Source organism: Amblyomma mixtum, chromosome 6 (genome assembly GCF_055824585.1).
Source record: "Amblyomma mixtum isolate Tamu chromosome 6, ASM5582458v1, whole genome shotgun sequence".
NCBI lineage: Eukaryota > Metazoa > Arthropoda > Arachnida > Ixodida > Ixodidae > Amblyomma > Amblyomma mixtum.
In genome coordinates, this window is record NC_143017.1 from 89,400,582 (window position 1) to 89,414,352 (window position 13,771).

The 13,771-nt window shown below is 45.9% G+C and overlaps 1 protein-coding gene across 1 annotated transcript in view; it reads left to right on the forward strand.

Annotated features, from left to right (window-relative positions):
* LOC149339628 (homeobox protein Hox-D4a-like) overlaps window positions 1-11,122 on the forward strand; it is a 45,965-nt gene extending 34,843 nt beyond the window's left edge. Inside the window, exon 2 of the mRNA XM_089548329.1 lies at window positions 5,583-11,122. Within this exon, the coding sequence (XP_089404455.1) occupies window positions 5,583-6,148 (566 nt within the window). The 3' untranslated portion in view covers window positions 6,149-11,122. The remainder of the gene's footprint in view (window positions 1-5,582) is intronic.
* Window positions 11,123-13,771: the final 2,649 nt, after the last annotated feature.

The following is a 13,771-nucleotide window of genomic DNA, read 5'->3' on the forward strand; positions in this document are numbered from 1 at the left end:
GAGAGGTTGCTTTGCCTGCAAGGTTCACAAACCGCATGTATTTTGGCGCGATGTAGGCGAAATTTGTTGGGCCACAGCGCCGAGGATAATCGCGTTCTCGAAATTCTAAAAACGGATATGGACATTACTTACGGTGGGCTGCATGTCTCTTAATAATTAAGGAGCCCAACGGTAATAGTTTAAAAGTTAACTATTAAATATTGGTTAACAAGCCTGCTAGTTAGCACGTCTTAGCTGCATTATGATGTACTACACCACTGACAATGATATATGCCAGAAAAAGCGCGCATCTAATTCAAATAGCTCATTTTTAAAAATTGCAGAAAGTCTTAGGTGAAACACCCTGTATATTCTCCGCGTCTGTTCTACCGGCGTACTATTGCGGTGTACGATTGTTGTCTGTGCCCTCTGTTTTTAGCGCAAAAAGCACTAGAACCCTCAAAAATCTTCTCCCTTACCATTCTTCCCTGAGTTCTGCGCATCTCTGGCTTCCTTCAATACATGGCAAACGATATTGTGACGAAATAACACAGCCTATTTATGTAAGAAATTACATCTTACTTCCTTGAGTTATGGTTTATGGGGGCTTAACGTCCCAAAGCGAATCAGGCTAGGAGGGACGCCGTAGTGAAGGGCTGCGGAAATTTCGACATGTGGTTTTGCAACGGGCACTGACATCGCATAATACACGCGCCTCTAGAATTCGAAATTCGACCGCGGCGGCCGGGATCGCACCCACGTCTTTCGGGTCAGCAGCCGAGCGCCGTAACCACTGAGCCACGCCGGCGGCTCATCTTATTTCCTTCAGATACACGAAGGACTTTTAGAACTGTGTAATGAGATTGGAAGGCACGTAAATAGTACCTAACGACGATATTTTTTCCATATGCTTCGTTGTCATGTAGGATTACTATTACAGTTATAGTCATTAAAACTGTTATTGTAATCGCAGGTTTTAATGTTTTATAGTGTACACCACTACGGCAAACAGCCGTAGTGTTTAAACAAAGTTGCGCATTTCTTCATTTTAAGAGACGTTGAAGGCAAGCTGAAGTTCGGCTCGATCGAAGGGTTGATTTCCACTTTACAATGACAAAAAAGTTCATTTCAGTAAGTAATAGGGCTCTTATGGTCTTAAGAAAATAGCTAGAAATGCGTATCACCACCGCAAGCCGTTTTAAAAACTACACTCCAATGATGTCAGATGCAAATTTTGTTGCAGAGAGAAAAAAGTATTAGTCGCCTGTATAGTAAGGTAACTTTTTTTCGCAACTGCTACAGATCACTTTTCGTCGCACAAGAACGCCTGAAAGAAAAACTAAACGTGGAAAATGAAACAAACGAGAAACATCGACGTCATCATAAATACCGAAAGATTGGGAAGAAAAGATATTCCGGCTTCAAATCTCTAGCAACCAAGGCGTCTTTTGCCGCCGAAGAAACTTGAATGGAAGCAGGAAAAGCCTTGGATATTACTAAGAAGAGCGACTTCAAAGAGTTGTCCTGCCATGCCAGTGCTCGTAATATGTGCTATAGAGAATTTTAATCATGTTAGGGTACCATCAAAATTCGCGCAGTAAATGAATTCTGCTTACCTGGAACATACGTGCGCCAGCTTCGAACACTGTTTACAAGAATACTAAGCGAATTCGGCGCTCTGGAATGACGATTAAGAATTAGTTTCTGCCAACTTTTCATCGGCGCATCTTCGCGCGCACATGGTAGTGTATACACACAATTACAAATGCGGCATTGAGTCTGCACACTAGTAAGTAACAACTCTGAGCATCCGCAAATGTCACCAGTCGATCATACGTGTGAATTTAATAATAAGAATAATAATGTTTTGTCTGATTCTGTAACATCATATTAGTAATAGGAATAATAATGCTTTATCTAATTTTGTAACATCGTATTCCAGCCCGCTTAATGGGACACTGACGACAACGCTATTCAAATATCGTTATTAGTAAAAATTCACTCTTTGGCTCTTTGTGGCCAGGCTCACGTTTGTCCGGTAGCAGAAGGCGAATTTATCGTCGAGAGAATGGGGATTTAAAAATCTACGCGCCGGTCGATTCAAACCAGTGACAGTTTTACCGCAATGGACGGGCTGCCACCGTTTTAAATATAACGGCAGTGTAGCGTAGCATATATGGTTCCACGCCAAAAATCAGTGCCGACGCACGCGTTATACTTGCCAAATCGGCCGGTGGTGGCGACATCTGTATTTCGTTTTTGACCTTCTCTAGCTTATAGAGTCTCCGTTTTCGGGGAGAGTGGTCTCTTTCTGATTAGAAAGCGAGCGGTACCCTATTGACGCAGGTGCGCTTCTTTTTGTCCCCAGTGTCCCTTTACGTTCAGCTAGCTTAATTCGTGAGAGGATCTCGGCCATCTAGCGGAAAACTCTACTCAGGAATCATGAAAAACTCATCAACTGAACAAAATAATAATAAATAAAAGAAAAGCAAGGGGAATTCTACTTGCTCAGAAAATGGACTAAAAACATTTTTTTGTAGAATTCAGAATACAAACATCATAATACAAACTTCATGAAGAATGGCAGTTATTCGACTGAAATACAAAATCTGACGCCAAACAACTGCAGTGTGCCGCGAAATCTTGAAGTATCAGAGCATATATGAGTACAAGTATACTATTTACATTTGCTTGCAGTGCGATTGTTCTTACCAATAGCCGTAAAAGCTTTTTCGCCTGCATAACGCTATTTAGCGCTCTCTTCAGTGGTCAGGGATGCTGAACTGAGGCAATCTGCTTGATTGATGTTTATGTTTTGCTGCTTTTGTTTTCAAGCTTCTGCAGTGGGTACGCTTTAAGTTAGACACGTCTTTCCAGAATAATTCAACCTGTTTATGACAAAAATTCGTCACCTCTTTTGGATGCGGCAGAGTAGCTGCCATTCGTGTGGGTTCCCGTTTCAGAAGCAGCCAATAGCCCCAACGGCTATTCGGACGCCATTCTTCGACTGACGTGACAAAACGCCTTAACTCCAGCGCGTAGCCAATAAGTGACGCTCGCTCCTTACTTAGCGCTGTATCCGTTTCGTACCGATCAAATGGTGCCGCTGTTACCTTTTTTTTTCGGTATCTTCCGTACGAAATCGTAAAGTTGCGATAATAGCGGCATTTTATTATTCAAAATAACTGCTTTTATTAATGGCTTACGCTAAATTTACTTTTGAAAAACTGTGCAATTACATTTACACTGGGTAGAGTGAAATAATGTCGCTTATAGTTTCGTTTTCGGCAACCACGTACAGTGCGCTTGCGGGTGGTACCTCTGTAGATAAGATTAGTTTCCGAAGAGATTCCACTCTTATTAGTTCGAAAAAAAAAAAGTGCAGCGTTTGTCTTCCAACCTCGGAGCTTCCTCCGTGGTGCCTGATTTCCTTGTTATATTGCCGAAAACAAGTGACTCACTACCTTACTAATAGCTATCGCAAAAAGTAATTACTTCAAAAGGTAAACTGAGTGCGCTTTGATTGCAGTAACGCCTTTACTGCAACGTCTGCACGTGGCCAGATAATTGTCTTGCATTTTGCTGTCTCGCTCACATTCTGCGGTAGCGTTGGCTTAGGAAATAAAATGCTAGTCCCCGTGAAATCCGTCCCAGCTTTGCTCTTTCGCCACGTTTTGCGTTGTTTCTCTTCCTTGCGCTGCTGCCTCGCTTCATCTTTCTCACTCACTGGGCTGCTGCAGATTAACCTTGGAAGCGCTGCTGCTGCTGCTGCTGCCGCGGCGGAACGGCGCTGTGGGACGCTGTCAGTGGAGCAGCGCAAGCAGCCGCCCGCGCTCGCCGTCAGGGCGGCTCAGACAATGCGCAGATCATTAACTTTCAATGCGTGGCCTTGGTGCGATGAACAAAAGCGCAAGGCTGTTCAGCAGGCACTGGTTGCGCTACTGCAGGGGAGCGCAGGCGCGGAATAAAGAATGCAAGGGGAACAGGTCTAGCACCCGCTGCGCGCTGCTGTTACGTAATTGCTGGCGACGGGGGCGGGGAGAGGGGGGAGGTGGGGGGAGGGGAGTCGTGCGCTGAGGTGTTATTGCTAGTGCACGTTGACACACGCTACGTCAGCAGTGCTCGTGGTGTACGCGCCTTCGATAGTTTTACTCCGTTGAAGGAAAACTTCGACGTTGTTTACTACCTCCTGGTGGTGTGCACATCGGTGCTGCTGCAGGAATTTTGTTGGAAATGTGTGGTTTACCGTGTCAGACTCAGCCTCAGGGTTCTGCAGCTGAAACGAAACGGAACGATGAGATGAAACAATCAAGCAGGGGAAATTGGAGAATAATAATAAAAAATGAAAGTATCCATTCCTCGTTCGTATCTCGCACTCGGAATATTCTGTTTTCAGGAACAATAGTTCTGGAAATGAGGAAAGGTCGGAGGCAGACGAGAAAAGAAAACAGCGAAGAATTGAAAACAACGCAGATCAGGTCTCGGTACCTTTTTAACGTTGCACCGCATTTCTTTTGGCTGCTTTTTCGTCCTTTGGAACCGCTTTCAAATATTCACACAGGAACTTTTCCACTAGAACGTCAGTATTCTATCTGTTAAAGTTGTGTGATGTATCCGGTGTGCTTTTTTGTTTTAACCACGTGGTTGACGTTGCACTGTTGGGTTGTCTACCGATTGTTACTGTAATTATTGGAAAAACTGATCGCGGATATCGTTCTCAGACTGCCTTTATTGCTGGGTTGTAAAAACACTGCATTATCGAATTGAGCAGAAAGCGCACTTGTCGCTTGGTAAACTTTTGAGCAGTGTCGACAACCAGCTCTGCAAGTCGCGTGTGTATTGGATGTGCAACCTTTCTTTGATGGGTTGGACGGAGATCGTTGAACCAAAAGACGCAACATAGTGATAAACGACTGCAACACGATCCCTGTGTTATATACTCCCTTTCTCGTCATTATATAAACATGCTTTACAAATTTTCAGGTCATCTTAGTGGTGAATTACTTATCATGGTCGTAGTGATACATGTAATGGCGAGCCTTATTATTCGCGACGATGATAATAATACTAGGCTTTATTATAAACTCACTGTCTCGAAACACCCTCAAGATGGAGTTGAGAACTTAGTAAAGCATGCTGATGTAACAGATACAAAAGATAAAAGAATTATATACCTGAATGGTAAGCATGAATTACCATTCGACAATTACGCCTCGTTTGTAACAGTTCTTATGGCGGGTGGTAACCGTCATAAACATCCTTCGTACTGAGTTAGGCGAATTATGTCAGATTGTTAATGTGTTTATATAAAATTGAGTTTATTATATGTGAAATCAAGTATGTATACAATCGGATACATATGAAACCGTGAGTCCGTTACCGCGATGCGTATGTTGGAAGCACTCATTTTCTTTCGATGTCTAGCAATTCTTGAACACTGGTGAGTTCAGGTTGAGCTAAATACGCTTCGCAACAACCTACGCAATCCCCGCAGCGCGCAAGCCATCAAAGCTATCAGCAGTCAGACTCGGCCGCCTTTATTTTTGTCGCCGAGCATCGTCGTGTAACAGAGTGTCTTCTCTTGTCTCTTGGCACCGGCGCAGGTCGGTCGTTCCTGTTTGCCTCGGACCCGACGAATGGCACCTTCACGGGCATGGAGCCCAAACGGCAGCGCACAGCCTACACGCGCCACCAGATCCTCGAGCTCGAGAAGGAGTTCCACTTCAACCGCTACCTGACCCGGCGACGGCGGATCGAGATCGCCCACTCGCTCTGTTTGTCCGAGCGCCAGATCAAGATCTGGTTCCAGAACCGGCGCATGAAGTGGAAGAAAGACAACAAGCTGCCCAACACCAAGAACGTCAAGAAAAACAACCCCAACAGGGGCGCGCAGCAGCAACAGCAACAGCAACAACAGCAGCAACAGCCGCAGCATCCTCAGCAACAGCATCCGCAGAACGCGTCCTCACAGGAGCCCCATCCGCCGCCTCACCAGCAGCCGTCGCCGACGCTGCAGGTGCCCAATCCGCTGGCGCTGGCTCCGCACCAGCACGCCCACCTGCTGAACAGCCACCCGCTGAGCCACCCGGCCCAGACGCACATCATGTCGCCGCTGCCGCCGCCTCCCACTGTGGATACGAAGGGAGACTACGGACTCACGGAACTGTGAACCGCGTGGTCTTCTAGTGGGTGACGTGTGTGCCTGTGAGTGCCCCGCACGTCCGCGGAGACTCTGTGCGGCGAGTGCGCGCTCTCCGGACACTGACGCTCAAACCGCGATCCAGCGGCTGCCCGCAAGGAAGCAATCTTCGAGAAAAAAAAAATCAAGTTCCTCTCTCAGGAGAACCCGGACACGCGTCCTCATTTGGCGGTGACATCGCCGCCGCGGAAACTGCCGCTGTTTATACGAACACGAATGTTGCGCGCCAAGGTGGGGTGACGTTGCAAAAAAAAAAAAAAGAAAACGAACAGCGGTACGCGGCGCCTGCGGTGTGTGCTGCCCCCGGGTTCGTGGTGTGTGCGTGTGTGCGCGTGGACCACATCCGTCGACAAGTTAGTGCAGGTGTGTCATGCTGTTCTCTTGTAAATACAACTCAGGTTTCACGAGACATCCTCCGCGCCGTGTGGCTTTTGCAGTGCTGTGTAGCTGTCACGTCGTTACACGAAGGAAATGGGGGGAGGGGAGAGGGAAGTGAGAGAAAAAACACGGGATATCGAAGAATCTCGAGACGCCCGGCTGTCGGCGCCGCGTTCTTCGGAACCATCCTAAGCAGCCAGGGAAATGCCTTTCGCGAAGTCCGAGAGTTCCCGCCATGATGCCTGAGCACAAAGTGCTGCAGACTCTTTGGCACCCGCAAAAGCTCCTGTTGCTTCCAACCCGCTGTGTACTTTAATATTTGCCTAACGTGTACTTATGAGGCTGAAATCCGACCGAGTGAAACCTTTTTTGGCTAGAGACTTCAAGAATTCATCTACACGTTTTTAAAATCCTCGATTCAGGCTATCGTAATCTGGTTCGGCAAACTGAAACGTATCTGTTTTAATGGCAAACTTTGTTTCACGGTAAAAGAATATCTTTATGACGCCTGTATGTAACAGCGTACAGTTTGACACGGAAAACTAAATTTATGAGTGTTTGTTAGTGAGCTCCTACTAGTACACTTTCGCGGTGTGTCACAATACGTGCTGCCTTTATTCAAAACTGAGATCGACTCCATGGTATGCAGCTCGACAGTACTGTTGCTTAATCCGGTTCTCAATCCGCTGAGTTAGCAGCCACGAATACATTTGACGTATGAGAAGCTAAAAAAAGTAAATTCTGGCAAACAAGTCATGAAGGCGAAGGTTTGACAAGAGGGAAATTACCACCGCAATAGCAGCCCCATGCCGGACCTACTTCTGCACTGAAACTACCTCACACGAAGACTGCCTAACAGTAACGGGGTTAGAACGCGACAGGAGCTTTGCGGCGTGCGAAAGGTTCTGCAGTCGAAGTTTTGAAAGGACGGCTACATGATACTCAGGGGCATTTCTCTCACGAATGAGTGCTGTCACTGTGCACGGGCTGAGCATGTAAGCGTTACACACACTTTACTTGAAAGTTCGCAGCGCTGAGAGTTAGCGCAAATACTCATGACAGGCTAAAATGAAATGAAACGCAAGCGATGTTTATGACGGAATTCAGCGTATATCGAGGCGGAAAGCAATCTGACCGGGAGCATTACGGATCTCGCACTGTGATGCCGCCTCTGTGTAGAGGTCGCGCTATACGCCTCGCGGAAAAAAAATGGACAGCGCGGCCAATCTTCCTAAGCCTCGTTGTTCTCGTCCCCGTTCTCGTGGTTTTATGGTTAGATTCAGTTTATTGAAGTGTCGTTTTCCTTGTTCTTCAGTCCGTTGGCAGCGACACGTCGGAGAGCGCAGTAAGCTCACGCCCACGTCTGGAAACGAGCAGGCTGTGTTGTCCAAGTAGTGATCTTACGTTTGTGTCGATCTTGTACTTTAAACCGGACACGTGGCAGTGAAGCTTTTGTCTTCGTGCAAATTAAAGCCTGGAATCCTACACAGTATATCCACTGCAGAAATAACGTCTTTTGTACAGTTCTGTCCTCTTCCTTGTGTTTGCCCTAAGTTATGAATGCTATCTTGTGAGCCCAACTGCGAGCGAAATATTTTAGCGACGCTACAGAAATATTGTCACCGTCCTAAGTGTCCTGGTGGTAGGCCTAATTTATACTCGAAGTTAGTTCAGTTTTGTCGTCAGCGCTGAAGAGATTAGAAGCTATACAAGGTCTGCATCTCTCTGTGCCGTTCAGCTCATTTGCTGAGAGACAGCGGAGGTTGAAAATTATGACGTTCACTGGTTTTGGTTGCGGTCTGTGATACCCTCTGTAGTGTGCATAGCGGCAAATTCGATGGTCTGGAGATCAAAACGAACTTAATCTAGCAACGAAGTACAATGAGACAGACACGCGTTCAACGTTGCTCCATCATAAGCCACCAGCGGGAAGTCTGTGATATTTTTGCATCCTGTTTATTGTTGTCCTGCTTTTTTTTTTTTTTAATATGTGTTCGTTGTGCTGTAGGTCGCTTCTTGAATTCCTTGGGCCTAACGAGAACTATGTTTGGAGATCTTATAACAGTACGGTGCGGAACCACTGCTTCGAAGTTTATGTTTGAGATTGAATAACTTGAATCGTTTGCCTTGGTGCAAAGGCGACCGTTCCTGTATCTCTTGGGCTGCCTTGTCTCGATGAAGGTCAGTGTTGCAGAAACGAGCTCAAAAATCCTGGTTCTGCGTTTATCCTTGTTCATAAATGCACTTAGGCAGCGTCAAGTCTATAAAGATCCCGCAGAACAATGCTATATCGGGCTCAACTTCAGTTCCACCGCACAGCTTTAAGCAGGGCGGCTAGAGAAGTGAGTGGTCAGTTTAAAACTTGGAGCGCCTGTGAAAGATATTAAATTCTGCATTTTGTAGAATCCTCTTTTTCTGTAATCTCGCTTTCCTGCGGGAAGTAGTCGGGGACAAAAAAGTAAAGAATGTTTCGTCTCCTGAGCTTTCACCGGAGACCGTGTTTCGCAGTCGCGAACAGCCCGACAATGCGGAGAGGCTCAGTCAAAACAAATCTTCTAGCCAGTCGCTCGCAGCGTTGAATTCTTCTGACTGACCAAAAAAGCCTTCCTTCTGCTCCACGTAGATGGTCGGCGATCAACTCAAGCGCTATGTAGGCGTAACTGCATCCCTGCCTTTTCGTCGGCTCCGAAAACATTTATGCGGGTGCCTTTATAAACATCGGATTGATTCCTCTACCGCCGAGGAGCGCTCGTTTTATTACAGCAATTGAGGTCGACCCACCGTTATCCGCATGAGCCTATTGCGCGCAAAATTACGGGCTTGTACCTTTTATTACGCTCTCTCGGCGCTTCTCGAAACGACCGCGTAATCATGTGTCCGACTGGCAGGAACTGGATAGCGTGGAGATCTTCCCTGCGACGTCTCTGGTTAATTTGAATGAATACTAACTTAAGTATCAAGTTTAGCGTCCGCACGGAAATTGAAATGAAGTTATCTTGAGTTTAGTTCCTACTTCCTGAAGACTTATTTCAAGTGGAACCTTGAGCGCCGATAAAAAAAATCGGCATGCCTGCGCAGGAGGCACGGCTTTGTGACATGATTTGAATCTCTCTTTTTTTTTTATTTATATTTATTGGCAGTTAAGTTCACATAGCGCTTGTAACAGCGCTTGGCATTTGGGCGCCCGACAAAGTGCCGGAAAAATATTTTTTCTGCCTTTATTTTTGTATCCCACACTTTTTGTCAATTAGCAAACTTAGAAATTACTTGAAAGAAACAAGCAGCATCGATCTTACTTTTTTAATGGCCGCAAGAAAGGAATGTCGAATTTTCAGAGCGGGCTGCTATAATCTGGAGGGCCATCAGATATATTCTAAAGCTACAGGCGGGACACAAAGTAAATATTTCTATGCCCAAAATAACTCCCACAATTCAGGTTGGTCATTCTAAGGGATGCCCAGATCGAATACTGATCACTGCTTTAAAAGGTTGCGACATTCTTATACTGCCTCAACTGTCTGCAAAATGCCCAAGATCTGAAGAGCGAAAGTGAAGTCCTGCTCATTTAGTTTGCCACCTGACCTCCTTTCTATTTACGTTTCACCTGTCTTTCACAGTTCTATAAGAAATCCGACAATATCCCTTTAAACCGTGGAGATGCTGACGCCAAAACACCTGCTCTTATGACGGTTGGGAGCAGGTGCAGGCTGCTCGCGCCACCACCTCCGTCGTGATTGCTCTACGCGCACAAAACAGTCCAGCGAACAATATGGCGACGGTATGAAAGTGTTATTTGGAAAAATGCATACCTTCAAGGAAAAATTGCCGCAGTTATTAATTCTCACATCTGGAAAGCTCGTGTAGCCCTGAAAGAGAGCCGCAGTCGTTCGAGAATACGAACGACCGTCTGCGAAGCACGAATGTCTCGTTTTAGTAAATTCACTTGTCCGCGAAAAAAACTTGTCATATAACGGTATTTCTGGAGCAAGCAAACGACCAGAGGAAGGAAAGGTGTGTTTGGTGCGTCGTTCCTGGTGACGACCTAGTGACACGACCCATTTGGTGACAGTGGCGCGAGGCGAACCCTCGCGGGTACTTGAGTCGCGTGCGGAGATGTGACAGAAAAAAAAGACGCAGAGAATATTAGCCTGGAGGCAGTTCTTCGGACGTGTGCAGACGCGGCCGAGGAGTGTCTTGTACCCCACACCGACTCACGTACGCATCGACCTCATGATTGTATAGCGGCGAGGCACACAGTCGCCTGCATGTGAGGCTGACATGCCAAGCACAGTGATCTGCATGTGGAATGTATATTTTGTCTGGCTGAAACATTTTTGTAACGTTCTCGGAGTGAATGGAACCAACAACAGCAGCAACAACAGCAAAAAAAGAGACACCTCTACCGGCCGGCATCGAGTGCTTGTGCTATTATGTATCACTGTAAGTGTTGTAGCCATGTTATTAGAAATGAACGTTTCTTTCACTTTTTTCTTCGCTGTGAATGTTGTATAAAAACTGAGTTCATTTGAAAGAAGCGCTAATAAAAAAGAGCTGATCGTCCCTGTATCTCCTTGGCCTTGTGTGTCTTATTGGGGCTTGTACTGCGTTCCCTGGTGTGACCCCTATACACACAAATTATTTTCCTTTAATGCACTGAATGAGCAGGCACTCTGCTTAACAACCCACGTAACTAAACCGGTCTGATATTAGTCGTCGACGTTCTGCGTCACAACCGCAAACTCCCTCTTTCACGACGCTGGCCTATGAACTGCTACCCGAGCTGAGCAGGGGGCGCTCTCGTTGGTGGTCGCGTTACTTCAGGCCAATCTTTGCAACGCGACCGTACATGCAACACTGACGGGGTATACCAAGTCTCTGTTGTAAACCACACGGATATGTTCATGTGAGTGGCGTTCTGGGCGTCTTTGTAAGCGGCGGATTGACACTCTCTGTCGGCAGGGGTTCCGGATCGTCTCCTCACTGCCCTCGACGACTCCATAATTCGGCTCCCTACGTAGGAGACATGCGCAGTCTCAACCTTACCTGACCACAACCGGTTACCGTCCCTGAAGTTTTACAAGAATCGCTTGTTACTCGCTTAATACATATTGGCATGTTAGTTGGACACGCTCCTTTGCGAAGAGCTGGGGGGGGGGGGGGTTCCCTGACTTCTGCTTTGCTCTTTAGCGGCGATGGTTGCCACGTTCACCGACTGCCCGAAGCGTATATAGCCCAGGTGGGGCTTGTGGTCCTGTCGGTGCTATTGAGAGTGCACCAACAAAAACAACCATATCCGGGTGGCCTCGACCACGTGGGAAGGAAAGTGAACTCCTCTGTGGGTGGCCTGTGCCCGGCCGCAGAACTGGACAATGTGTAGCACATAATCGATGTCAGATCTTCGCTTTCAGATATAAGGCGAATATGTCGACCTTTTCCTTTAAAGCAGGATGATTTTTACGGCTTTCTGGTACACATTCTTTTTTATTCGCTGAGACACTTCATGCTGAACATGGAAGTAGTAAAACACTGTGCAAACAGAAATACCAAATATAATTTGAGTAACTTATGCAAGGCTAAACAACACGGATTTGGGGAAAGTGATGAACAAACTGATTGGCTGGCAGTTGCCACAAGGATCCATGTCATTCTGCGATTAAATTGCGCGAAGAAAAGCCCCTTCCATATTTCGTTAACTTGGCTTCACCATGATGCACGCAGCCCTAATAATGGCGTCACTGGCTATCAGCAAAACGGGGGTAAAGTGCTAAACTTATGCATGTTACTGCCTCACAGGTGCACGTAGTGTTGTCGCGGGAACCATGTTTGGTGTATGGGTGTTTAACGTCCCGAAGCGACTCAGGCTATGAGAGACACCGTAGTGAAGGGCTGCGGAAATTTCGACCACCTGGGGTTCTTTCAAGTGCACTGACATCTCACAATACACGGGCCTCTAGAATTTCGCCTCCATCGAAATTCAACCGCCGTGGCCGGAAACCATGTGAACATGCTCGGGTACATGAAACACACGAACAACGCCTGCACTCTAAAAAAAAAGGTAGTTGAGGTTACTACATTTTAGGGTAGTAACGACTGTCACATATATGACTACCTAGGTAGTAACTGTACGTAGTAACTGCAAGGTAGTAACGTTTACTACCTCTCAGTAACTGTACGTAGTAACTGCGAGGTAGTAACATTTACTACCTTTCGAGAGAAAACACCTTAAGAAATAATCTAATGACTTTTGACATTATAATCGTATGCATATAAGATAGTAATAGTGCAAAATAAGAGCAAAAAAAAACTAGAGCAAAAACAAAAAAGAAAAAAAAATCCCTGCTTTCAGGAGGATTCGAACCGCGGACCTTTGACTTTCTATGCTGAAGTTGTTTCTATACTTTCTATCCTACCACGCTAACCACTACGCCACGCCACCAGACGTTAACAGTCAACTTATGTGCCTTGATATGTGCAGCCACAGTTGTTTCTTCTTTTCATTGCGTGTAAATGTAGCAGCAGCATCTACATTCTCGCACGGGACAACAATGTTGTTGAGAAGGACCTTTCAGTGGCTGATGGCCAATGACATAAGGTAATCTCCTGTGTTAACTAAAAAGAGTCTCTGCTGAGTTTTTATTGTCGAAAGACATGAATACCTGACTTCGTGGTGACTTTCTAATGTGTCACAAGGAGAGCATGAACATGACATCAGAAACTCAACGCCCATTTTTGTGCATCTTGTAGTAAACCAGAAGGAAAAATGAGCACAAGTCAGGCACAATAGCTTGGGGTTGGTGAAAAAGTGCAATTAAGAAATCAAACTAAAGAGTGGAACACATACGCGCTGCGTATATTGTATTGAAAACAAAAAACAGCACTGGCAATTTTGTTAGATTTGCTGCCAATTAGGAAACCCTTTTCATTATATAAAAACATGGGGCATTGAGTAGCAATGTCACCGGGAATGTTAGTATACGTACATGTGCATATTCCGATCATCGATTTCCAGATCAAGGTAGTAATGGATACTACCAGGGTTATAATGAGGTAGTACAAGTGTAGTAACTGCCAAAAAAACGTAGTAACAGCAGAAGTTACTACCTTGTTACTACTTAATTTTCTTTCGAGTAGTAACAAGGTCGTAGCAACATAGTACATAGGTAGTAGGGGTTAAAAAAAGGTTGTAACAGCAGCCGTTACTACGTTTTCACTACC